Source organism: Protopterus annectens, chromosome 12.part0 (assembly GCF_019279795.1).
Source record: "Protopterus annectens isolate FY-2018-M chromosome 12.part0, PAN1.0, whole genome shotgun sequence".
Classification (NCBI taxonomy): domain Eukaryota; kingdom Metazoa; phylum Chordata; order Ceratodontiformes; family Protopteridae; genus Protopterus; species Protopterus annectens.
In genome coordinates, this window is record NC_056746.1 from 1,539,478,097 (window position 1) to 1,539,504,979 (window position 26,883).

General features: G+C 40.6%; 1 protein-coding gene across 1 annotated transcript in view; it reads right to left on the bottom strand.

Annotated features, from left to right (window-relative positions):
• LOC122816306 (medium-chain acyl-CoA ligase ACSF2, mitochondrial-like) overlaps positions 1–26,883 on the bottom strand; it is a 1,435,169-nt gene that overhangs the window by 676,117 nt on the left and 732,169 nt on the right. Inside the window, exon 10 of the mRNA XM_044089039.1 lies at positions 25,592–25,668. Coding sequence (XP_043944974.1) covers positions 25,592–25,668 — 77 coding nt within the window. The remainder of the gene's footprint in view (positions 1–25,591; positions 25,669–26,883) is intronic.

Here is a 26,883-nt window from a genome sequence, read left to right on the forward strand (position 1 = left end):
GTCTTTTCACCCTAGGAATTGCATGCAGAGTGAATTTAGAGGCAACTGGGCTATAAATTTGCATGACATACTGTGGATAGTTTGTTATGCTGTGGCCACGTCAGTCTTTTCTGTTGGATTACTTGAAGACCTTGTCATGGACACCAACAGATGTGATGCTTTTGGACTACTGTCCTAAAGGATATGTTTGAGTGTTGCATTACTTTGTTTTTATGTATGTCAGAGCATAATCAGCTATATGACATGGCATATACAACTGTAATAGTATACAACTGAACCTTCCCTATGTATACCAACCTGTCTGTTGTGTTACATCCATTGACGTCTCTGTGGGTATATGTGTCAGGCAACACTTGTCTGTGATATGGGTGACTCATACAATGTCCTTCTGATGAAGATGCAACTGTAGGGATACTGGCAGTTCGGTATGGTGTGCACCCTCTTATGTATCTTCCTAGACATACCTCTGTGTGTCTGTGTAGTTACATATATATCTATACATATGTATATATATATATATATATATATATATATATATATATATATATATATATATATATATATATATGCATATATATATATATATATATATATATATATATATATATATATATGCATATGTATACATACATATATATATATATATATATATATATATATATATATATATATATCTGCATATGATTATCTGGATACATGCCTCTGAATATAGGTATCATGGGACCATTCTTTGCTTACACATTGTACATTCACTAAGGTAGACAGACTGTACAGCATGATATGTTATCAATACTCATGTGACATAATACAAGTGGGATGGCTTACTGTTAACATCTTGTGGCCATGTTTTGTCAGGTCCTGGTTATGGCATTTGCAACAGTTGATAATGTATTGCAGGGGGGGATGTCACTATGTGTGAGACATACGTTGCTTGAGCCCCCTCACCCCCATTAACGGTGCCTGTGGTCATATATGTCTTTGTCATGTTCTCTATGATATCTATTGATATATATCTGTGCACACACACACACACACACACACACACACACACACACACACACACACACACACACATATATATATATTATATATATATATATATATATATATATATATATATATATACGTATATGTATATATATATATATATATATATATATATATATATATATATATATATATTATATATATATATCTGTATCTATATCTTGACATATATATGTAGACAGATTTGTGTAGATGTATGTATGGAGAGAGTGGGTATATACATCTATTTCAAGATATATATATATATATATATATATATATATATATATATATATATATATATATATATATATATATATATGTACACACACACATACATCTAGATATTAAAGTATATTTACTGTACTGTTGAATGATTGTGCTGGATGACATGTTCCTGGAACCATCATATGTGCGTATATCTGTCATGGCTTAGTAGTAATGCACGGTGGCTGTGGTGTGTTGGGTCCTAGGTTCGAGCCTTGTAGACACTGTTTACTTTGTTGCTGGGCAGAACACAGACCTTCCGATTACAGTGTCATGCACTCAGTTGGCTTCTATATTGCTTAACCTGTCTAGCTTACCCCCTCACAAACCCACGTACCATTGCTCAAAAGTATCTTCATCACACTGTATACAATGGGCCATGTTCTGCCCAGCAACAAAATACACAGCTCCTGCAGGGCTTGAACCCAGGACACTGCACACCATAGAGAAGGTGATGTATCACTAAGCCATGCCAAACACAAATATGTCTAATGTTTTTAGAAACATATCATCCAGTCCAGTCATGCAACAGTACAGAGAATGTGTACCAACATCTAGATGTATGTCTGTGTACATATATAAATATCTACACAGATACAACACATATATATCTGTACATATATATATTTCTGACACTATATACATATATATATATCAATATATATATGAACATATATACATGCAAATGCCTACATCGACACATATATGTGTGTACACCTATATGTCTACATATACACAGCAAGTTACATATGTGTACGCAGATATATATCTATGTAGGTATATACAGACATAGTTACATATATGTTAGCAGATATATATATATATATATATATTTATATATATATATATATATATATATATATATATATATATATATATATATATATATATATATATATATATATATATATATAGGTATATATGGCCATACATCTGTAGATAGCAATAGCAGATTAACAAATGACACATATGTCCTCATGCACCGTTAATGGGGTTGAGAGACCCCACACACTATACGTCTTGTAAGAATAGGTATCCCCCCCAGCCAAACATGTCCTCCCTGCAATACACTACCAAGTGTTGCAGATCCCATAACCAGGGCCTGAGACAACATGGGCAGATGATGTTACCAGTACTACATCCCACCTGTAGGATGCCAGGCTGGTACTGGTAACATATCATGCAGTACAGTCTGGCTCCCATGGGGAATGTAATATGTGGAAGCCATCAACATCTCCAGGATACAGATGCACAGACACAGATATGCAGATACAGGTATATATATATATATATATATATATATATATATATATATACATATGTACAATAAGATGCATAAGTAGAAGGTGCACACAATATGGAACAGCCACTATGCCTACAGCTAACCCCTGAATGACTGGACAGTGAATGGGCCACCCATACAAATGACAATCGTTGCCTGTAACATATACCCACAGAGAGGCCATAGGTAAAACACCACCCACAGGTTTGCAGACATGGAAGCCTTTAATTGTGTACTATTACAGTTATATATGCCATGCCATATAGCTGTTCAGGCACTGACAACTATATAAACAGAGTAATACAACTGTGAACCAGTTACAGTAATACAGTAGTCTGGAAAGGTTCACAGCTGTTGTTGTCCAGGCCAAGCCATTCACATTGTACAATAGGGAAGACAAACTGGGCTGCAGAATACCTAACAATCAACAGTATGTAATGCAGGTGTATAGTTCAGCAGCCTCTATCTACACACTGTACAAACTCAGTAGGTGGTAAAGACGTCATCTGACCACATGGGTTGCAACTGCTACATAATATGGCATAACTGACATCATCACGAGCACACCAACAAACAGAACAGTTTGTATGGCAGGGGGCAGTAGTCCTGCATTAACCAGATCCATGTCAGCAATCTATATATAGGTGAAAAACATGGTACTGTACATCCAGATACCTTAAGGCAGCTCAGCCCTGATACCCCCACATTTTGTAGCAGCTTAGGTTATTTATGGTGCTCCCCCAATAGACTCAATAATACAGGGCGATATACCACTGTTACATACACTGGCCTCTGGAGTGCATAAGGGCACACATGTATTGTGTAGGTGATGCCCACACATATATGGCCCCAGCCCCACTGTATGTGTGGGGGATACAACAGCAGTGGACTGATGGCAGCAATGGCAGTGTGATATACTCAAAGCCCACTACAGGACAACCACTGACATCATGACATATGTGCAAAGCTTGGTATGTAGGTGATGGACAGAGGCTGGAATACAGGCACATATATGGACAACTGTTGCCATACACTAAGCAAGGTGCTGGTGTTACAGGATAGTCTGTCCCTTAGTCAGGGAATTGAGGTTAGAAACAGTCATGGATGTAGCCATGTACCAATAACACTCAACACACACACACTGCCAGTGTAATATCTGACACAGGACCTGTGTGGTAGACAGACAAGACATGATAGGCATAGCTCTGGTCAGCATGAGGATAGGCCCACAGTTGTGTGCTATGCAGACAGACTGCATTCCAAGGTAAACTAGTATGTACACTCACACCCTGTAACACCAGTACTATACAAAGCATAACACAACTCTACTCGCAGTCTGTCTGTAGTTCCTGTTCCTCCTACAAATATGTGGCTGCCCTGAGTGTGCCTGTTCTCCATTAAGGGGCATTGCCACCTGCTGTCGGTAGCACTGCTGCCCACACACAGGATGGATGTCCATCACACAGGAATTGTAAAGGGACCATGCACACATGATGTGGGGATTTATAGTAGGTGGTTGCCACGACAGTGTTAATTGGGAGTAGTATGTGTAATCATGTATATCTGACTATCCGGATAAGTATATGTGCATATATTCCCACCATATGTCCTAGACATGAAGTGTAGCCCAACCCCAGCCTGTATGATCCCAATGTTGTAGTTGAAGGGGATGTCAGGTATGTATAACAGGTATACTAGTAGACTATTGCTACTGTCATTGGGATTGTCTTCACAGACATGGTCTGTGTGGGAGGTCACATCTGCTTATAACATGTGTGTCATTGGCTACTGACAGACATCCTAAGGACATCATTGTACAGTACCACTGCTAGCACATAATGCCGCTGTGGACTGCAGCAGAGGTATTGGCCAGTATATGTGGAAAGTCTGACACACTCTGTATAGTCCAGAGGTATACACATAAGCCCTTAGTGCTACACATGTGTACCATGCCTGACAATATGGATGTAGACAGCCATGCAGATGGGTATAACACATAACGACAGGTATATAATGTCCACCATAGGTCCTGTATTCACACACACCTGTCTGGCCTGACAGTATGACCGCTGGTACAGGGGTGCCATGGCCACATACTACCCAATAGATATTGACATACATCTGCACTGCATCCCACTGCCCTGTCTAACATACATGACTGTTAAGGGAGGCCCAGCAGTGGTACATCTGGCTAGTATCTGCACATGACATCCCACTGGGTAAGTACACTAAGCTGCTAGGCATTTAACAATACACTGTGCAGGCTGCAGGCAGACTGGCTCAACACTGGCCTACATCTCCTATGGGGAAATGCACATGTACCTGCATATAAAGCAGGCTCAACAGGCATGTCACAGCACAGGGTAAGATACACCTGTGCGAAAGTGCATATCCACAACCAGTGTGAACACAGCCACAGCCATATATGGTTAGCTAGCATGATATTACAGTATATGGACTATCTGTTCTACACCATCCTCATATGTGCCACTCACAGACTGGCCCTACATATAGTGGCCTGCTACACAGTTTGGTCTGATAGCTGTCTGTGGTATGGGACATGTGTGTATGTCCCTACAAACGTATGCCAATGCAGTACCATACAGTTGAACATCATGTAACATCTGATAGGAGGGGAACTAGAACAATGACATCTACCACAGTCTGTACAGAAGCTAAGGTACATATTAACAATACACACACTGTTGACATTCACCATAGGTACACAGACCTCAGTACTGTACGAACATCCACAGAATCTGCAGATAATATCATGAAATGTAATCCCTACTGTACATAACATGTGTAGCAGTTGAATATATCAGTGGCTTGTTCTCAGGTATGATGACACTAATTATGGTGTACAGCACATATGCACCACTTCACGCACGACATATTTACAAAGGTTGACAGAGGTGTGGCTGGAAGCACATACACAGGGCCAATATTGACATGTTGCTGTGATAACTGCATACATTTATTGTTGTTACAGGGTTTGTTGCAACATATGTCCTATGAGCGATATGACGTCAGTGACTATCACGGCTTTCACCATCTACTGACTAAAATCCTCACACTACCTTCTGCAGTCTACAGCTAGATACTCCGTGGGTGACACATGAAACTATGGACTTAACACTGCCCAGGCTGCAGATGACCCTGCAGATGGGGATTCCTCATAAACATGGAACTGACATGGCAGGTATTGAGACATGTACTACAGCCATATCCACACAAACACTCTTAAACCAACATTATTCCCAATGCAGTATAGCAGCACTTACAGTCTGTAGTCAGGTCAGGCACACCCCCCTCCTGTTTGTTTTACTGTTTCCACAGTGTATGTTGTTAGAGGTAAACCCCAATCCATCTGAGATGCTGTTTGCCACATGACAGATCTAGTTCCTGCTCACAGTTGATGAAAAGGGCCAACACCACCATGATGTTCCTACATATTGGAGTGTATTTCCATACAATTGGCTATGGGAATGTTACCACAGCTGTTTCACATGCAATCAGCTAGGGGAGAGCTGCAATTCATGTAGAGGCCATCAAATGTTCATGAGCATCACTTAAAATACACGTGCTGATGCCTAAGCAAAACAGGTGTAGGTCTCCACATCCACCAGAGAGGGGGTGGGAGAGGCAAACAGAGGCAAAGACATGTCAGGGGGTGGGAGGGAAAAACTGAAGCATGTCTGTGTCACACACCTACTAGTACAGGATATCAAACCCCTGACAACTATGTAGTGCTATCACAGTTCGATGCAGTGACTGGATGTGCCACATGGGTTACCTGTTGTGGAGCACTCAGAACATATATGTGATGGTGAGTGACATCTGCAACAGGGATACAGTAGCTGTACGGCAGGTGACATACACATGCCTGTCTGCATGAATAGGTGCCAGCGTCAACACAGCCACACTCTCACAGGGACACACACACATTGACACACGTGGCAGGGCCAGGTGTACAGCACATTGGTAGTGGGATTGCTATATCACATCACTGTGCGGGTATCACATGCACCACACAGGTCATATGGGGGCTGTATGGGCAAAGGGTATGGGGAGGTGTCTGATATCAGACAGCATGCTGCAGTATGCATGGGGGATTGCAGGGAGTGTGGATGTGAACATACACAGCATGCAACACACACACAAACACACAGGGCGCCAGTACTGACATGCATGGGTGCATGTCTGCAGGGGTGTGTGGTGCTCGACTGTGCCAGACAGCTGTCCAAGGCTAGGTGATGGGTGTATCTTGGCATCAGGCCACATGACAATGGTCTGCATTGTGGCTCAGGGATGTAGTGTCTGCATTTGCCCATGCAGGTGGGTATTGTACCCCCCATCCAGACACCTGGGTGACTATTGTGTGTGGCCAATGCTGTGCATCGCTTGCCATGTATGTGTTCCTTAGTTCATGACATGGATGGTGTCTGGGATGTGAACACCTCCCACATGCATGTACAATGACATGTGAAACTGTACCTGGGGTGTCTGGCCCATGTTGTGAACACAGATTATCATCAGATGTGCCTGTCAGTCCTGCCCACCTGTGCCAGGAATTGGTAATGGCCAGCAGCTTTACCCTGCACCTACATTGAGAGCATGCTAACAGCATTCCCTGGTGTCAGTGGCATCTGTCCAAACAGGGCATGTTATCAGGCATGGTATGTCCATTGTGGATCACATGTGATTGCACCACAGGTGGTGCAGGTGTCCATTGGGGAACATGGGGGAGGTGCACTCTCTGCACGTATGTGCATATTGGACAGATGGACAGGGTGACATGCCCTCTGTGGCCCACTGCTGCCACTACATAGTCACTATCAGTGGACAATATACAGTGTACTACCCACATATTGGCTGTTACCTAAGCATGTGTGTGTGTATGACACATGGGTTGAGAGTGTGCTCTGGGTAATACTGAGGTTGCTAACTGTGATAGTCTGGCATTGATGTCACATGTATGGGTATGGCTTTGCACCCCAGTCTCTCAACCATTTCACATCTGTTATCCATGTATGGTGGACATTGTGATATATAGTAGGGCCACCATATAAGAAATATGCAAAACCCGCTCCACATTGGCCACACAGTCACAACCACCTCTACACAGGATACGGGTTAAAAACACACACACACCTGCCATGTTTGGGAGTAGAACCCCTACCTAACTAGTTTATTACACTACAGCACTATGTAGTTATAGTACGCGCCATGGATATTACTGGAGTAGACCTTTCCCAAAAGTGTATTTCACAATGACTGACATCAGCAGGATTGCCAAAGTAGGGCTTTTTTTTCAATTGACTGTGAGAGACTAGCCTAAATTGCATTGCTCCCTGCACAGACAGTGACACACACAATGCATCCAGAACTGCCATGGGTGGGGATGGAACCCTACCATGGTTCTAATTCATACTACAGCAGTATGCAGTTACAGGATGTGCTACAACCTTCCCAGTGGTGTATTTCTAGGTGTGTGACATCTGAAGCCTTGCCAAAGTTGGGTATGTGAATCGTAAAGGGTGTGAGTACCCTAAAAAGCATTGTTCTCTACACAATCAGACATGCACACAAACACACACACACATAGTTGGCAGGCCTGGGGTTAAACATCCCACCTAACTCCTTTATCACACTATGGCTGTATGCAGTTGCATAACATGTTACAGAGGTTACTGGGCTACAACCTTCCCAGAGGTGTATTTCTAGGTGGGTGACATCAGCAGCCTTGCCAAAGTTGGGTATGGGAATTGTAAGGGGTGTGAGTAGCCTAAAAGGCATAGTTCTCTAGACAGTCAGTGACAGACAGACAATCACACACAGACTCACACACGCACAGTTGCCAAGTCTGGGTTTTGTCCTCCTACCTAATGCCTTTATTACATTACAGCAGTACACAGTTACAGAAATCACTATGGAGATTACTGGGCTATAGCCTTCCCAGGGGAGTATTTCTAGGTGGATGACATCAGCAGCCTTTCCAAAGGTGGGTATATGAATTGTAAGGATTGTGAATAGCCTAAAAGGAATTGCTCTCTACACAGTCAGAGAGAGACAGACATGCACAGAAACACCGACACGCACACAGTTGTCAGGTCTGGGGTTAGAACTCCTACCAAACTAGTTTATCAGAGTAGCGCTATGGGGTGAGTGGTGTGTGCATGGGCCATAACCCATTCATGTAGGGGTGACACACCACATGTGGCCACACACGGGGTCATATGTCACAGGTACATGTATACAGCCACTAGATGACTACATCCTTGTACAGTCATGTTGCACAGCTGGCATGTGGACCACATCGTCTATGGCACTGACAGATACTGGTTACTAGTGTCTGCAGTGAGTGACATCTGCACCTAATGTGTTTGGAGCCCTTTGGCTGTGTGCTGGGTGGGACAGGCCTGAATGGCACCTTGTCACAGCCACCATCTTCCATACATCTATGTCCATCTACCGTTGGCTTATAGTGTGTTGTCCTTACATATTTGTCTGTATTCCTATTCACTGTTTATGCAAGGCATGAGTGGTGCATACCGACAAGTGTCTGCACTAACAATTGCACCTGCTGGATGTGTCTAGTCCACTGGTGTTTGCAAACATGGGCTTCATGTGTTTATGTGTGTGAGCATGCCCAGTATGACCTTTCAGTATGTTGATGACTGATATTGCCTTCATTTCTCTAAGTGTGTGAGCATGCCTAGTAAGGCCATCTGTTTTGCATGTGTGGATCATGTCCGGTGGTTTGTACTGGAGTGCTGGACTTTGTGTTGTACACTGACAGGTAGCATGCTGTGACTGCAGGGTATCCAGTGATCATTTGGCATTGACTGTTGCAACATGTCTGCATAGCATGGGAACACCTGACTATTTCTATGTTTCTACACAGGATTGGGGGGGGGCGCACCTGACTGTTACTATATTTCTATGTAGGATGGGGAGGCACACCTAACACTTGTACGCATTTGCTAGGACTGTACTGGTATGTCATGTACTCCATTTTAGTCAGTAGGCTTATCTAACATGCTGGCTAGGCCATACCAGTGTATTACAGTTCTTATCTTTTGATTACCTACACATTAGTTTCTGACTTCCTAGCTGTCACAACTGACTTCCCACTACCTGGCCTTCTGTAGTCTGTCTGTGTAGGCCTGGGGGGGGTTACCCATAGCCCTCATTCAGAGGTCATAGTACAGCATTTGGTTGTGTTTGTCTACACCTGTCCTGCTGGCTGTGACTGTTGCTGGGTATGTGACCCCCCCCTCCTGACTGGCATGTGTCAGTCCCTTATCTTGTGGGTGTCCCAGTATTGAGGGTGGTGCTGCAGGGCTGCCTATGTTGGATGCATGTAGTACACTGCCTATGCATGGTTAGGCACAGGTAGTGTAATGTTTGGCATCCCTTTTACTGTATGTGAGACTCAGAGAGAGGTGCTATTCCCTGGGTCCCTCCCGTGTCAGTGTATGTGCTATGCGTTGCCTCTTTGCCAGGGTCAGAGCATACTGGGCATGCCTCCTTCTGCCTACTGGGGCAGGCTCAGGTTGTTCCTCCTCCAAGTCACTCTGTGCCTGTGTAGGCCTTGGCAATGGTGGGGGGCTGTGTGGCCCCATCCCATGCTGTTTTTACAGGATCATACTGTGTAGCATGATACATACAAGGATGATTTGGGTACATGCAGTTGGTGAGTACTGCAAGGCTCCACTGGATGTGTCCAGGCACTGGAACCGTGACTTGAGCATCCCAAGCACACGCTCTATTATGATTCTTGTTTGTGTGTGTGCCTCATTATGGAGTTCTTGTTTGGGTGTGTGTGCATTTCTGATGGGTGTCATCAGCCATGACTCCAGTGCATATCCAGCATCCCCCATTAGGTGACCGTGTGGGATGTCCCCATTAGCAAATTTCTGGTACAGCTGCGTCAGATGCCAGATGTGGGAATCATTATAGCTTCCAGGGCAGCCAGCACACATGTTCAGTATTATGGCCTGGGCATCACACACAACCTGGCAGTTGATGGAGGGGAAGCCCTTGTGGTTGATGTAGACCCTACCCTGCTCACCAGGTGATGCTTTGATGCATATGTGCATGCAGTCTATTGCACCCACTACCTCAGGATATTCTGCTATTTGGTGGAAGAGATGCATATTGCTGGCCAATGCCTCACGAGTGATGGGGAAATATACATGCTCACAGACATGTGTTGACATGGCATCCAGGAACTGGTGGAGTACCCTGGATGCTGATGCCTGTGAAATCCCCATCATATCCCCAGTTGGCCTTTGGAAGCTACCTGTAGCTAGTATTCTTAGGCCTACACATACCTTGGTATCCACTGAGATGGATTCCCCTCTGTTAGTTCTATGTGTCAGATGTGGCCGGCACAGCTCAATAATTTGCTGTAGGAGGTCCCTGTCCACCCTATAGTGCTCCACTATCTCCTGCTCATGTAGCCCTTGATAGGTTACCCTGGGTCTGTACACTTTTCTCTGTCTCCTCACTGTGGGATAGTCAGCAGCATTCATATCCTCACCACCCTCAGCCTCTTCCACAAGTTGTATGATAGCTATTGCAGCCCCTAACATTTTGCTGTTGTGAGTGTTAAAAGTTCCCTGCTTGTTTACACCGGTGGTGTAGGGTGTGGGAAAAAACAGAGGGGTAGGTGTTTGCATAGTTTATAGTAGTGTTCTGGGCTGGGCTGGTCTGCTGCCTGTGTAATTGGCTGGTTCAGATACGTTTCACCTGGCAGCGAACCTAGTACCCCTTGATTACCTTCCTACTGCTGTTTTCCCTTCCCATTGCCCTTCTGTTTCAGCCCGGGGGTGTGCCGCACAATTGATGTACTCCAATGTGCACACTGCTGCTATTTCCTGGTTTCACTTCCTTTATCTTCCTGTAGATCCCGGTGCATGGGGCGCACACCTGCTTACACGTTATCATAAGTGCTAGGCAGGTTTAGACACACCTCCTGGCTTAGCTGTGATAAGCTAGGAGCAACCCCGAGCCACAGGGCTCTAATCTGCTTACAGTATGCCTGACACACCCACCCATGATGTCACCTACCTCATAGTCTTGCACTTGGCTATTCATACTCTTACACTGTTGGGACCCGCCTCACATGCTGGTGGAAACTGGGATTCACTATCCTTCCCCTCATTTGCATAGGATTGCCTGGTAATGCATAGTTACATGTGTCATATTGAGCCTCCCCCCTTAGCAACCACTATTCACTGGCCAGGTTGTCTTTTGCCTGCCATTGACTTGCATGGCAGAGTACTGATTTTAGTTGGAATGCTTGCTTTAGGTTTATTTACTTATTTTCCCTCCAATCCCGTTTGCATGCCTCTGCCCTATGCTTAAACAGCCGTGATTGGTGGTAATAACATAAAAGTTGTATTTTGGACATTTTGCATTGTTTGCAATGCCAATGGCCTTATAATAGGCCATTGGCATGTTTCCTCAATGATATGCAGCCTTTATTTGGAGCTGTCATGTCCCCGTTTTGGATTTTGCAGAACCGTACTTGATTACTAACCGAGTACATTTTTACATATTATGCTAGTCCTGCATGCTCTGATTCCAGCTTCCTGGATGGCAGATTTACCTCATATGCATGGTTTTCACCTACCAATGGGGTAATTTGCATATGGAGGCTGGGAACGTGCAGCACTAGTGCTAGAGCGCTTGCGCACATCAAACGAGCATGTACGTGGATCGCTCAGCCGCCATATTGCCAACATTACCTCTTACACTAAGCATGCACGCTGTGCAAGCATTTGAGAATCTGGGGGCAAGTCTTTTTAATGCTTGGTTTTTATGATGTGATTTTTAAAATTTGTATTTAAGTATGTGTTACACTTGTATTTTTAGTTCAATGAAGTTCCCAAATAAGAGGAACAAAAGTGTTCAACTTCTTTAATAAAACTTTACTGCCTTCAACTTCCACTAGTAGGCTCATATTAAAGAGAGTAATTTAATCAGCATATTTTATAACAGAGCTGCATGTTTATTTACACTGGGGAGAAAAAACTTGAAGAACACTGCACAATTTTCAATATCAGTTCTGATTTTTTCAGGACACCAGCAAAAACCATTGGAAGCTATGTATTAGGTAACCTCATGGATACCTATCAGCTGATATGATTTAGGCAAAGAGCTATGATTTTTTCCCTTAAATTTAGTGTTGTTTCTCCTAGATTTATTGAATTTATTTTCAAAGCTAAAAATATCTAAAGATGCATATTGCATTAGATAATGAAATTAAGCCTATACCGAGATTCCTTATCAGTAACTCAATGTGGGTACTGCAAGAAGAGATTCTAGTTTGAAAAATAAGAGTGTGCTTCTATTTCTTACCTCTGCTATGATTTTTGATGGGTACTGCTATGATTTTTCTTGATCAGAGTTTGAGTGGTATGACTGCATGAATTATTTGCTGTGAGATTTTTTTTCCTAATTCACTACGTTGGTCAAAAATTCACTCTCCCTTATCCAGGCATCCCTACACTGGCAGTGTTATTGTATGGGGAAATAGACTTTCTGGAGGTTATAGCAAGAAAACATTTGAGAGGATTTGTATTTGATGAAGAGTAAAACTTTCTCTCAATAATTCATTGCATTCCACTCTTCCAAAGTATTTATTTCACAATTTGGATAACTTAGTCAATCTAACTAGACCCTTTTCCCATCTTCTTAATCCCCCACTTCCTATCAACTATTAGTCTCCCACAGTATTTTGGCTAAATCATTTTATATTGGAGTGAGATCAAGTTGTGGGAAGCCATTAACCTGACAGTCATCTAAGGGTATTGTTATTTCTGACCCTAATCCAGCTACTGCAGCTGACATGCACATCTGAGGTTGCCAAGACCCTAAATGTCTTCTCCTATAGGTGTACATGTTATTATATATGCCCAGTGAGGGCTACCATCTGAGCATGGCTTATCAGTGCCACTCAGGCATCCCTTTCCCAGTATGTTGCACATCATGCACCTCTGTTTCCAGCAAGTGCAGGCACTGTAGCATAATAGACTGTCTCCCTCTGCAGGAAGGGCAGCAAGCCAGCATTGGCTGCTCAGCCCTATCCTCCCTGCCTGTTTCCTACAGAGCAAAATCCATAATTCAGCCTCAGATCAAGCAGGTCACATTCAGTGTTTTACTCTCTGTTTCACGATGTCAGGCTTTTTAAAGGTAAATGTTTATTCTGGTTCACTTGCCTTACTGCAACAAATTATCACTTCCTCAATATATATATATATATATATATATATATATATATATATATATATATATATATATATATATATATTACCTTAACCCATTATTGTTTTATTGATTTGCTTATTTCTTAGTTTTACTCTTCAAAGTCTTTCAAAGTCTCAACTTCTTCTCATGCTATCCGTCTTATTGCAAGACTCAATAATATGATACTTTTTTCCAATTCATACTTAATAATCAATTTTCTGCAGAGGTTACTCTTGTTCTGTTATGTATCCTCCAAATATGGTCAATATATGTTGCTTCCAAGGTACAGTTCTAATATTGTCAGTTCTTTGAGTGATGGTATAAGCCATTAATCCCTTTTAGCATACCATTATTTTAAGGATTTTAAGACCATCACAAAGTAACTTTTCACTGATTTAGTCTTTGGTTTTCATAATGCTTTCTAAACTGGATACTATTGAATGGTGGAGCATTATCAGACTTAATGGATGCTGGTTGCCACTGGGAAAAATCATGTATAAAGCTAGAATCATATAATTGACTGGCATATTGGGAAACCTCGAATAATGATAAATACTGTATGTTATTAATTTGATGATAAAAATAAACACATTCGTCTTCCTCTTCACTTAAGACAAAACTCTCCTCTTGCTATTATAAAATTGCCAAGTTTGCCACTAGCCACAAGTCTTCTACCCATCACTGTGTAGTCTTTCATAAATTAAATTGGTTAGAGCTCCCCAATTATCGCACCTATATTCAACTTATTCATGCACACAAACTCATTTTCAGCCTCTCCCTCTGTCCTCCCTATGCTCTACCTTTAAAATGCACCTCCCTGATAGACTCTTACGATCTAATAATCAAAATCTAATTCAGCTGTTTAAACCTACCCCCCCCCCAGGCAAAAATCTCCAATCCTTTACCCTTGCACATCAATTGAGCTTCCTACCACCATCCATCCATACCACAAGAAACCTCTCTTCCTTTAAAAACTCACTTCACTCACATCTTATATTTCGGTGGGAATGCTTCTGCTCCCACCCCACATAACCTCTTCCCCTCTCTTCACCTCTGACTTCTCCTATTTCATATATGGTTTAGCAGGAACCAATTCATGTCTATATAACTACTCTAGATTTACAATGCTGACTTTTTATCTCAGAAATTATTTCCTTAAATGCAATGTTTTTATTCTATACTTAATGTAACCAAAACTTTGAGTGTCATTTTTGTTTCAGAAATTGTATGTTTAAATTCAATGATTTTACTAGTATGTTTGTACTTTCTGTAACAAAAGCTTTTATTTAAATTTTTTGGAGCTTTTCTCCCTAGGACTCCATTGAAAACATGTTCTTCTTGGCCCAATGGACTATCTTGGTAAACCAACTGCAAATAAATAAAATAGAAGTAGTTAGAATGATTTGGAGGATACATAAACAAACAAAGACTCTTGAAAAGAAATTTGATTATATGAATTGAATTCTCTTATCTCTCTTCCTCCACTCCACTCTTTCTTCTCTATCCTACCTCAGTTTTGCTTTTTTTTACTGTTTTGAGATTTAAAGTTTGTACTTTTGTACATTGTGGATATTTAATGAACTGCTTATTGTAAACTTGTTTCTTTCTTTTTTCTTTTTTTTTTTTTTTGTTTATTTTATTATCTTATATAGAGTTTTTTTTTTTTTTTTTTTTATGTAATGTACTTAGTATATAGTGGAGCTTTTCTCCTCGGGCCTCTGCTGAAAATGGACATGTATCCAGCCAGACTAGCCCGGTCAACAAATGTAAAATAAAAATAAAATAAAAATAAAATAAATAAATTTTGTGCTTTGGGTATTTCTGACTTCTGGGTAAGACCCCAGGATTTTGCAGACTACTGCTCTAGAAAAGTAAACAGTCAAGCAGCAGTTTCTCTTCTATGTCTTCCATTTTTGGTAGCCATATCTTCTCTATAACCATGGCCTTTTTACTACTAACAAATGAACAATATTTATAGTCATTTCGGAGCTCCTTGTGTTTTTGGAATTGTTAACCTTGAACCTTTTAACAAATAATTATCTCCTTTAATTTTATATTTGCATGTTTTATTTTTAAGAAATTTCAGAACCAGCTTCACTTTATTTCCTTTTTGCTGTGTGCTGTTCATATAGAAATGTTTCAAATTCTGCAACACTCTGCTTTTCAGTGTTTAATTTCAAAGCCAGAGCCATTAGCAGTGCACCATCTACTATCATATTTATTTATTTTCCAGCTGCTATATCAGGACCCTCCCCTTTGGCATTGTATTCAATGGATGTTGAAGGTGGTGTTGTTTGTCTTTTCAGCTTTTCCCAGTTAATGGTCACCACAGCAGAACTCCAGTCCACTAATAAATGGCAGTAGATTTTTATGGTGTCGAGTTGCCAGCCCAACACCCACCCTTCAGCAAAGGCACACCCATTCACACATGTATTTCGAACACCACTCAACCGTGGGGAAAACATGCAGACTCCACACAGAAAGCACTCCTGACAAGGATCGAACAGGAGAACCTCTTGCTGTGAGGCAACAATGCTACCACTGCACCACCACAGCTTTTAATGGATGTTGAAGGTGTAATCAACTATATTCTCTTCCTTTCTTTTATAATAAATTCTGACTAGATAAGGCTGTACTAATTTTGACCAGTTTTCACTTCTAAGTGGGTGATTTTGACTTGGGGTTGCTAAATGTGTGGTTTCTGGGCAAGTATTTGTTTAAATTTTCCCCTCCAAAAAATACACACACACACCGCGCGCACACACACACACACACACACACACACACACACACACACACACACACACACACACACACACACACACACACACACACATAAAATATTCACAATTATAGAGCGTATTAAGAGCTTCTTTTTCTTTATCTTTCAGTGATCTATATGATGTTATGTTCTGCTTGTCACTTTACATTTGAATTGGAATTATTGGTAGACCTACTAAACTTGCATTAGCTTCTAGCACATTTCCCACATTAGTATGAATTATGGAATGATGGCATTTGAAGGTTCCCCCTTCATCTCCTAGAGTTATAGGTGGCTGAAGTGTTAGACAGATTAAATAAAATAGCCAAAATTTCAACCTACTGAATAAGATATAAAGGTATGTTTTCCTAAGGGGCAATCTATCCTCCATCCTGCATCCTATGTCTCTTATTTAAATATTCTAATGCCATAGTCAGTAACTGTGGAGAAAAACAGAAAAAAGACAACACACAGCATATTACTTCCAACACTAAAATAGAAAACACATTGGCAGTAATATTTTATGGCAAACATTGATTGCCGAGTTGAACATCCTTCAGTTAAAATCAAGGAATCAATCACTTTGACCAGTTAAGACTTGAAGACTTGTTAACCAGCAGGGAGACATATCTGGATGTAAACCTTGTTCTAATACAGTGAATGCTTTCTAGTATCTGTCCATTCAGAATGACTGCCTTTTTCAAAAATGTTCAGAAATGTAGTAAATATATATATATATATATATATATATATATATATATATAGATATATATAAAGTTCTTAATGAACATTTAGATATAATTTGACATGCCTAACAATCCTTTCATTTCTTTTTGCATTAATTGTTAGAAATGCATTGTATAAAGCCTTCATGTTTTTTTGGATTTGATGACATTTTTTTTTGAAAGTAGGAACCTATAGAATTTCAATACTGACTTTTCAAATCCACGTTTCTCTTCATAGTAGTTCATTTTAATGACTTTTTAATACTTTAGACTAACCATGTTTCAGTTTTGATTTGCCAGCTATAATGATATCACTGCAGTTCTTCACATTTTGTATCATTTATTTCAGATACATTGAAACATTTATTTCTTTCATATCTAATGAGTCTATATGAGTTGAAATTGTAGCAATATTTCTACTTTCTGGATATTATTCCAATTGATGATAACTCCATCATCATCATCATCATCGGCCCCTTTTGCCCCATTTGCTATATGCGGTCGGAGTGTCTTGTCAACTGTTGCCATCTCTCTGTCAGTTCACACAATCTATCTCTCTGCGGCTAGCCTTGTTTCCTTTTGCCTTCTTTCTACCTGTCCCAAATCTTTTTCATCAGATTGTCTTCTGCTTTCCTGTGTGTGCACCCAAACAACTGTTAATGTATTATCTTTGAGTTTCTCTGCAATTGGAGCTACTTGAACTTCTGCTCTGATGTCCTCATTTTTTTATCTGTCTCTCAGTGGGCATCCTACCACCAGTCTCAAGCACTTATCCATCACCTCTAGCTTCAGTTGCTCTGCCTTCACTGCCCAGGTTTATGTACATACAGTAGTACTGCTCATACCACTGTTTGGTATTCCTTACTTTTCATCAGAGCTGAACTCTAATGCACACCCACTGCTATGAGTCTGAACACTGTCCATACTTGTCTCACTGGTCTGAACACTGTAGCCTGCAATAATCTTCTCAATGCTTCTGGGGCTTTGAACCCTTGCAATATTGCCCAAAATAGGTTTCTTTTCATATGCTTTCTCCAAGTCTAGGAATGTCCAGTTAGACTCTTTCTTCATCTTTAGCTTTTTCTCACATATCTCTCACTGCAAACATCAGGTCTTTCATGCAACATGTTGATCTGAATCTGAACTGCTAATCTCCTATCATACTTTCTATTACTCTGCATTTTTGTTTATCAATCACCCTCTCCAGAACTTTCATACAGTGTGACATGAGTTTGATACCTCTGTACTCCCACGTTTGTGAATGTCCCCTTTGTTGTTGTACACTGACATTAGAATGTTTACTCTCCAGTCATCTGGAATATGCCTTTCTCTCCATACTGCTATGAATACTCTGGAGCCATTTCTCCCCTAACTCACCCAACATTTTAATCATATCTGCTGTGACCTCATTTGAGTTATGTGTTGCTTTCCCTGACTTAATTTTCCTTATTGCTTACTTCTTCTAGGGTGGGCTTTTATTTTTTTTATCATAGGCTGTATCTGGAGTAGTCCAGCTTCTCTTGTTTTTCCTTTATTCAGAAGGTGCTGGAAGCATACCTCTCAACCTCTTAGTGCAAAAAATCTGGACAAAGCCTAAGATAATGGGGAGACAAAGGCCAAAAACTAGAGACAGATTTTAAATATTGCTTATAGAAAATTACTAGAATAACAATGTTTGTGTGAGCATGACTTTTCTGAACATAATGAAGTCTGAAACTCAAGTATGTGTCATTATTTATTGAATTCAATCCTCAGTGATTTTCCAGAAAACTGCAAATTATATGAGGAACAGACTAAAATATGCAACAACAATCTGGACATTCTGTGAAAATCTGGATAGAGGAGAGATATGACTGGAAGTATACCTTCCATCTCCCTTTAATGGGATTGGTGAGCAGGTTGTTGCTGGCCATACATCTCAATCTCTTAGAGCAAGACATTTAGACATAGCCATAAATAATGGGGGACAAATACCTCAAAATAGGGACAATTTTTAAATATTGTTCTTACAAAATTAGTAAGTTGACAGAATAGCAGGTTTTACATTAGCACACATTTTCTGAAGAGTATGGAGTCTGAAACTTAAATTCCTATTAGTTTCTGACTTAAATCCTCAATTATTTGCTATTGATGTTCCAGAAAACCACACTTTTATGAGAAACAGACCAAAACTTTGAGACAAAAATCTAGACATTTTGCAAAAATCTGAGCAGTTAACTGTTATGTTGCTGGTATCCTTTATGAAGGGCATATGATGACTATCTTCTTTGTCTTTCTGTTTTTGCCCTGCAATCTGATACAGTTTCTTTGTGCCATCTGCTGAGTCACTTTCCAGAAGTTGGTGGAAAGCTTCTGATGCCTCATTCTTTGCTATTGCAACTGCTCTCTTAGCCTCATTGCTAGCCAACCGATATTCCTTCTTAACTTGGTTTATCTTTTCTGTCTCCCACTTTTTTCTGAAGTCTTTTCTTTTGGTGATTTCCTGGGCTTCAACATTTCTCAGCCAGGTTTCCTTACGTACCTTATTTCCATACCTGGTTTAGACGCATAATTGTTCATTAATCTTCACTGTTTTGAGAAGCTTGTTATATGTCTTCAGTTCCACCTATTTTTGCTTCTTCCTGAGGTGCTAGAGCCCTGAGTAATTCCTTGAATTCCTGTGCTTTCTCTACACTCACCTTCCAAGTCTTCAGCCTAGTCCAGTGCTTTATGCTGTAGTGTAGCTCAGCTTTTTTACTGGAGGTGGCTTTGAGATTTCTGACTCTACCCCAATGCCTTTTTCTTACGAGGAGGAAGTCTACCCAGGGTGTATATTGGTCAGTCTCATATATGATCTTGTGACTGTCTCTCTTATTGAAACATGCATTGGCCACCATCAAGCCATTTGCCAGACAGAAGTTTGGAAGGGCCTCACCTTTATTTCTGCTGCTCCTGCCAAATAGACCCAGACAGCCATAATATCCTGTTCTGTCTGTCTCGATATTTGGATTCGGGTCCCCCATTATCAAAACCAACTCATGTTGTACAGCCTTATATATTAGGTCCTGCAGCTGCTGCCAGAATTCATCCTTTCCCTTGTTATCACAACCCTGGACTTAGGCCTAGCTAGGCTGGTATTATGAATAGTGCCCTAACCTTACACTGTAGTCTAATTGCCATGAGTCCATCATTAAGCATAATGAGATTCATTAGTGTCTTCTGAAGCTTGTCCCTTACCATAATTCTCACATCATTTCTAGTCTGTCCTCCCCCTGAGTAGTAGATTGGATCCCAAAACAAGTGTCTTTGTTGCATTGCCCTTCTATCTTTGCTGAAACTGCCCATCTGTCTTGTCTCCTGAATAAAAAGGACACTCAGCCTCCTCTTTATCATCATGTTATCCATTTCTCAGCTGATGATAACCTGACTTCATACTGAGTTTTTTAAAACTGCATCATTTAATTAATGAATACCTTCCTCTATGGAGTTTAATGTGCTTATCTTTATATAGATTTGTTTGACATTCTCATGGGTATGAAGGTCAGTGAAGTATGTGTGTGTGTGTGTGTGTGTGTGTGTGTGTGTGTGTGTGTGTGTGTGTGTGTGTGTGTGTGTGTGTGTGTGTGTGTGTGTGTGTGTGTGTGTGTGTATATATATGTGTATGTGTATATATATATATATATATATATATATATATATATATATATATATATATATATATATATATATATATATATATATATATATATATATATATATATATATGTCTATATAGATCTATATCTATCTATATATAGGTTAATAGGTTCATAGGTAGGTACTAGGCTAGCGGCCCTAGGACCTATGTAAGCTTAGCCAACAAGGTTCCCTGGTTTTCGCCACCCATGGATGCTGTTTACCTGTGCCCCTGTCTAGCAGGGCCACTGATGTGATTCCCGGGGTGAATTTCCTATTACCCATCCACTCATCAAGATTTTTCTTGAAGAGTGCTAGTGACAAACTCTGCTTGACATAGATAAGTAGTTTGTTCCAGGATATGGGAAGTCTCTGGGACAGGAATCTATCCCACCAGCATGTTCTGTTAATTGTGGTGACGAGGTTTAGGTCTCTAGAGCATGTGGCTCTGAGGGATTGGGATTTCTTTAGGTGTAGCATGTCCAGTAGCTCAGGGTTTGACATAGCTTTGAATGTTAGGCAGATCACCTTGGAGTAGGCGATATATTATGGAGTAAAGCCGGAGATTTTTGAGGTGGTCAGCATAGGGTAACTGAGTCCCATAATCCTCTTTGTGAGGTATTTTTGTCGCCTTTCTAGTTGCTGCAGATGCCTTGTAAAGTACATTCCAAATAGAGCATTGTACTCTATAATGGGTCTGATGAGGGCCGAGTAGAGGGGGACAATGACTTCTTTTTTCCTGGATGAGAACCCATTCATGATGAGGTGTGCTACATAGAAGGATTTCCTGACTACTGTGGTGATGTGATTATCAAAGGCGAGGCTACCATCCACTACAGTCCCAAGGTCTCTTATCACACCTTTAGTGTTAAGTGGGCTGCCACCTATGTGGTAGTCCATGGGTATGGGGTTTTTACCAAAGGGGATGACAATGCATTTTTTGGTGTTGAGCTTGAGGCCATGGCTCTGACACCAGGCATCAGTCTCGGTGAGGCCCTTTTGCGGGATATCCATGTCTGTTGGGGACTCAACTATGGCACCCAGTTTGTAGTCATCTGAAAACTTTGCCAGCCAGAGACCCTCTGTGTTGGCCTGTACTTCAGAGAAGTAAATCCCAAACATGAGGGACCCAAGAATGAACCCTCTGTTACTCCATTTGTCACAGGTTTGGAGTCAGATTTGAAGTCCGCAATTTTTACAGTGTGGGTTCTGTCTGTGAGCCAGTTGGTGACCCATCTTGTGATGTAAGGATTTATACTTTTATTTATGATGCCAGAATGGGGGATGGTGTTGAAAGCCTTGGCGAGGTCGAGATAGGCTGTGTGGACTGCCTTACCCTCGTCCACAGCTTTGGTGACTGTTTCAAAGAAGGCGATCAGGTTCAGGAGACATGATCTGCCCTTCACAAATCTGAACTGGGTGGGGCCCAGAGTTTGGAAGTTACCAATATCCTTGTTTATGAGTTCCACGATAATATGCTCCAAGGCCTTGCAGACCAGACTAGTCAGGCTAATAGGGTGATAGTACCTAGGTTATGTTGTGGCTCCCCCTTTGTGGAGTGGTACAACTGTTGCTATGCACCATTCAGTGGGCACAAAGCCTGTCGAGAGGCTATGATTGAACATGGAGCTTAGGTGAGGGGCTAGTTCATTCTGAAGCTCATGTAGAATGCAGCCAGGGATATTGTCCGGTCCCATGGATGCTGTGTTTTTGGCTTTCAATAGCATAGTTTTCACCTGTTCTGTTATGACTGCAGGGACACTGCACTCTTCCAGTATGGATATGGGCCCTTTAGGAGGTGAGGGGGAGGGGTAAAGTTGGCATTGAACCTGTCAGCCATGATGCTGGTGATATCAGTTGGTTTTGTGAAATTCGTGCCATTTTGCTGTAGCTCAGAGCAGATCTGGATGTTGCCATTGAGATTCTTGACATAGTTGTAAAATGCTTTGTGGTTGTCCTTAGAGTCAGTGGCAATCTTATTTTCATAGTTCGCTTTGGAGGATTTTATGAGAGATTCCAGCTTCTTGCTGAGGCTATCCAGGGAGCTCCTCTACTCATGGGATTTTATTCTCTTTTGCAACAGTTTCTTCCTTCTGTTGTAGAGTTTGTTAATAGCAGAGAACCACCAGATTGGTTTCCTTTTTTTAGAAGACTGCGTCTTGGTTGTATTAGAGATGGCACGATCCATGCACCAGTGTAGGTGCTTATAGAGTGTGTTTGTATAAGATTCGGCAGTAGTAACTGTATTGTCCATCTGCATGGGTGTTGTGAAGTTGGCCAATTCTGCCTTAAGTAGCACAAACTTGGCTTTGGAAAAGTTTTTTATTGTGGTTTCCTTAGTGGGGAGTTGGGGCGCGATATGGATAGCTAGGGTCATTAGTTTATAGTTAGATCTGACCAACGAGGAGTTTACTTCAGGTGTGGAGCACCTGTCACTTATGTTGGTAAGTACTGTGTATATAGGTCCCCTTCAGAAGGTCGAACTTTTAAAAGCTCTACTTTCATATGGCCAAGACCATATGATTGAACTTTTAAAAGTTCAAAACAGTCTGAATGGGGATCTTCATAGAGCACGGAATGGGAAGATTTCCCTTTGCTGCAATGTAGTGAGATCTTGGAGTTGGTATATTTAAATAGTGGGGGGTGCAGGGGGACTTGCCCCCCTGCTATCACTGTTTAGTTTTTTTTTTCACATTTTCAAATGTTCAAATGTTCGATCATATGGTCTCGGCCATATGAAAGTCGAACATTTGGGTGTTCGATTATGTGAAGTAGACCTATATATATATATATATATATATATATATATATATATATATATATATATATATATATATATATATATATATATATAATTACTACAGAATAATTCTTTGCTTTGGTGTGATTACAGTCAGTAAAACCCTGAATGGTTGTTCAGTTACTTTATAATGTCTCTGTTTTGTCATGCACCTCTAAGTGCTGTTAAGATCCAGTCCCATGTGAAAGCATAAGAGCAGCCAGTCAGCCTCCACAGAACAGTGACGAAATTTTTTATATAAAAAACGACTATGACAGAGCTAAGTCCCAAACAGTTTTTTAAAGCCATTAGTTTCTCAGAAGGTCACTTTCATTCTGTCAGTTGTCTGTGTGGCACTGCTAAGTGCTTTACACTTTTCAAGCTGTAAACTGCTTCATGCTCCTATCTACCAGCTCTTTCTTTTGGGTAACTGGTAGTCAATGGAGCAGATAAAACTCCATGCACTCAAAGAAAAATATGATTGTATCTCTCCAATCCAAACTCTTGTGTGTTTTCACCAAATATGTTAAGATTCACTTCTTTTGGTTTACATAAGTCGACCCAAGGTAAATTTCTTGACATCCTTGTCTTGACAACAAAAGTTGATTATAATAGGAGACTTGATCATAATCTTCAATATTATGTTCAGCATGAATTATTCAACATATTTCAGTTCAGAAATATTCCTGATTCACTGCAACAGCTAACAACGTATACTTTCTAGATAACCAGTCACTGACTTATGGCATTAGTCTGGAGAAAAACAGACATTCAGATGCTATTGCGAGAAAACTTCCTGAAGAATCCACAGTGGGAAACTCCCATATGAGGCAAACTATCATCTAAGCATCAGATACAGTGCTGTCTTCCTGGAGGAATTATTGAAATGTTTAGCTCAATCATTCATTGTAACTAAAATAACTAAAACTTTTATAAAGTTTTGTTTGTCAGCTGTTTGATACTGCTACAGTAATCTGCTGAAGAGATATTCTATTAGGGGGATTTAAGCAAAGCAACATTCTCACCTTCTTTGTTCAAGAGTTCAGGACAAAGCCAAAATTAATGGGAGACAAAAGTTTAAAATAAGGGACAATTTTTAAAACTGTTAACAGAACAACAGGTTTTGTAGCAATGTGTAGTTTGTGAGCAGTAACAAGTATGAAACTCAAATGTTTGGCATTATCAAACAACTGTAATCTGCAGTGATTTACAAGAAAATCAAATAGTTTTTTCGGGGGACAGGCAAATAATCTGAGGCAAAATCAGCAACATTCTGCAAAATCAGGGAAAGTTGAAAGACATGTCTCAGAGTTCATTATATAAGTCAACAGAGTACAGTGCATAATTTCCTTATATATGGCTGCAAGGGGTTCCATTCCCCTCACCACATGCAAAGATTATTCCAGGGTAGTCTTCTATTAAGAGAATCATTTTGTCAGATGACCTTACTTACGTGAGATTCACTGAATATTAATTAAGTGAAATGACCTAGAACAACATGCCAGGAATATTCACTCACAGTTTCTCAGTGTACACCTTAGAGTGGCACATATCAGAGTACATGTACACACACTCCAAGAAAGTAACCCTTTGAGGTTCAATCCAAAGTGCAAAACCATGGCATGCACTACTCAAGACAGCTTAACCATGATTAAGTCCCATTCTGTTTGTCTAGTGTGTGTATGCAGTTAATTCGCTTCCTGCAACAAATTGATAAAAAGTGGAAGGAAAATGCTAAAGTTTACAATATTCTCAGTGCACCTTGAACAACTCTGCAAGACCCTTTGCAGCATAATATTCTGCTCTTTCACCTAAGAGATTCAAAGTTGGCTACTTACTGCAAGTTCTTTACAATGCATTTCAGTCATAATCCTCTTAAATATTTCTTTTGGTACTGGTGATGCTCCAATGATCCCTGTAAAGCAAATGATAATGAAAAGCTAAGATGTTATTCTAATCATGTATATTCCATATATAAACTTAACTTATTCATCTATCTGCTCCTTGGTACCAGATGGGTTTCACAACTGACACTGAGTAGAAACTGTTACATTCTAATCAATGTAGTCTTAGCATAAGCTCAGTCATCCTTCACCATTGCTTGTTTTCAAACTCTGAAGCATTACTTGAGAAACAGGATGCTGGAAAAAGTTAGCCAATTTAGAACAACAGGCTATTAAACTAAATTAATTGGTTCTAGAGAAAAACTGAGTTAATAAATTACAATTTTCTTGGTAAAACATCTTCAGAAGATGAACAAATGTGCTGACATCTTGAGACCTCAGAAAAGAAAAAAAGTTTGAACTTAATGGATTCCCATTACTGATGGATTTACTGCACATCAGAAAGTCAAATGGTATGAAAAATACTCAATCTATGGATCTACACCTCTTCTTCAGCATCAACAGAAAGGTTTGGAGGGACAGGTATATATCGTAGAAGATACCACTGCTATGGAACAGACTCCCTACCCACAAAAAACAAAGTTAATTTCTGTCCATTTTCAACTTAGATCTATGGATGGTAAACAGAAAATGTATGCTAGGAGTAGCTCCTAAATGCTTTATCCCATGCATGGGTCCTCTCCAATTAGCTATGGTATGATCCCAATTATTCTTATTAGGGCTAATATATAATTATCAACCATGAGATGGGTAAGGCCAATCTGTAACCAAATGGAATAGATTATTTCAAGCACAAAAAGGGAGGTTGGCTAGGCTTAAAATGACCTGCAAGGGCATCTAGCCTAGTACTTACCTATGACACTTTGAACCTATGAACATATTGAAAAGGCTCAGATGTGTAACAAAATTTGGTGACTGGGATGTTATAACCATTTTCTACCTCTGGCCCCTTCCTGGCCTCACCCCAGCTCTGCCCCACTATTAACTTAAGCACTACAAGTACCATTCTGGAATACTTGAACTGTTCTTCAGTGACTGGAGGTGTGACATGTAGGGTCTAGCCTAGAACTGTGACATGTGAGGCCTGACTTGAAGCTGTGACATTCTGACCTGGAGCTGTGACATCTGGGGTCCTGCCTGGAGCTATGTCATTTTGCATTGCAGTTCACAGTTTAAGAAATAGCATACTGTACTTTTTAAATAATTCTGGGAGACAACACTTGAAT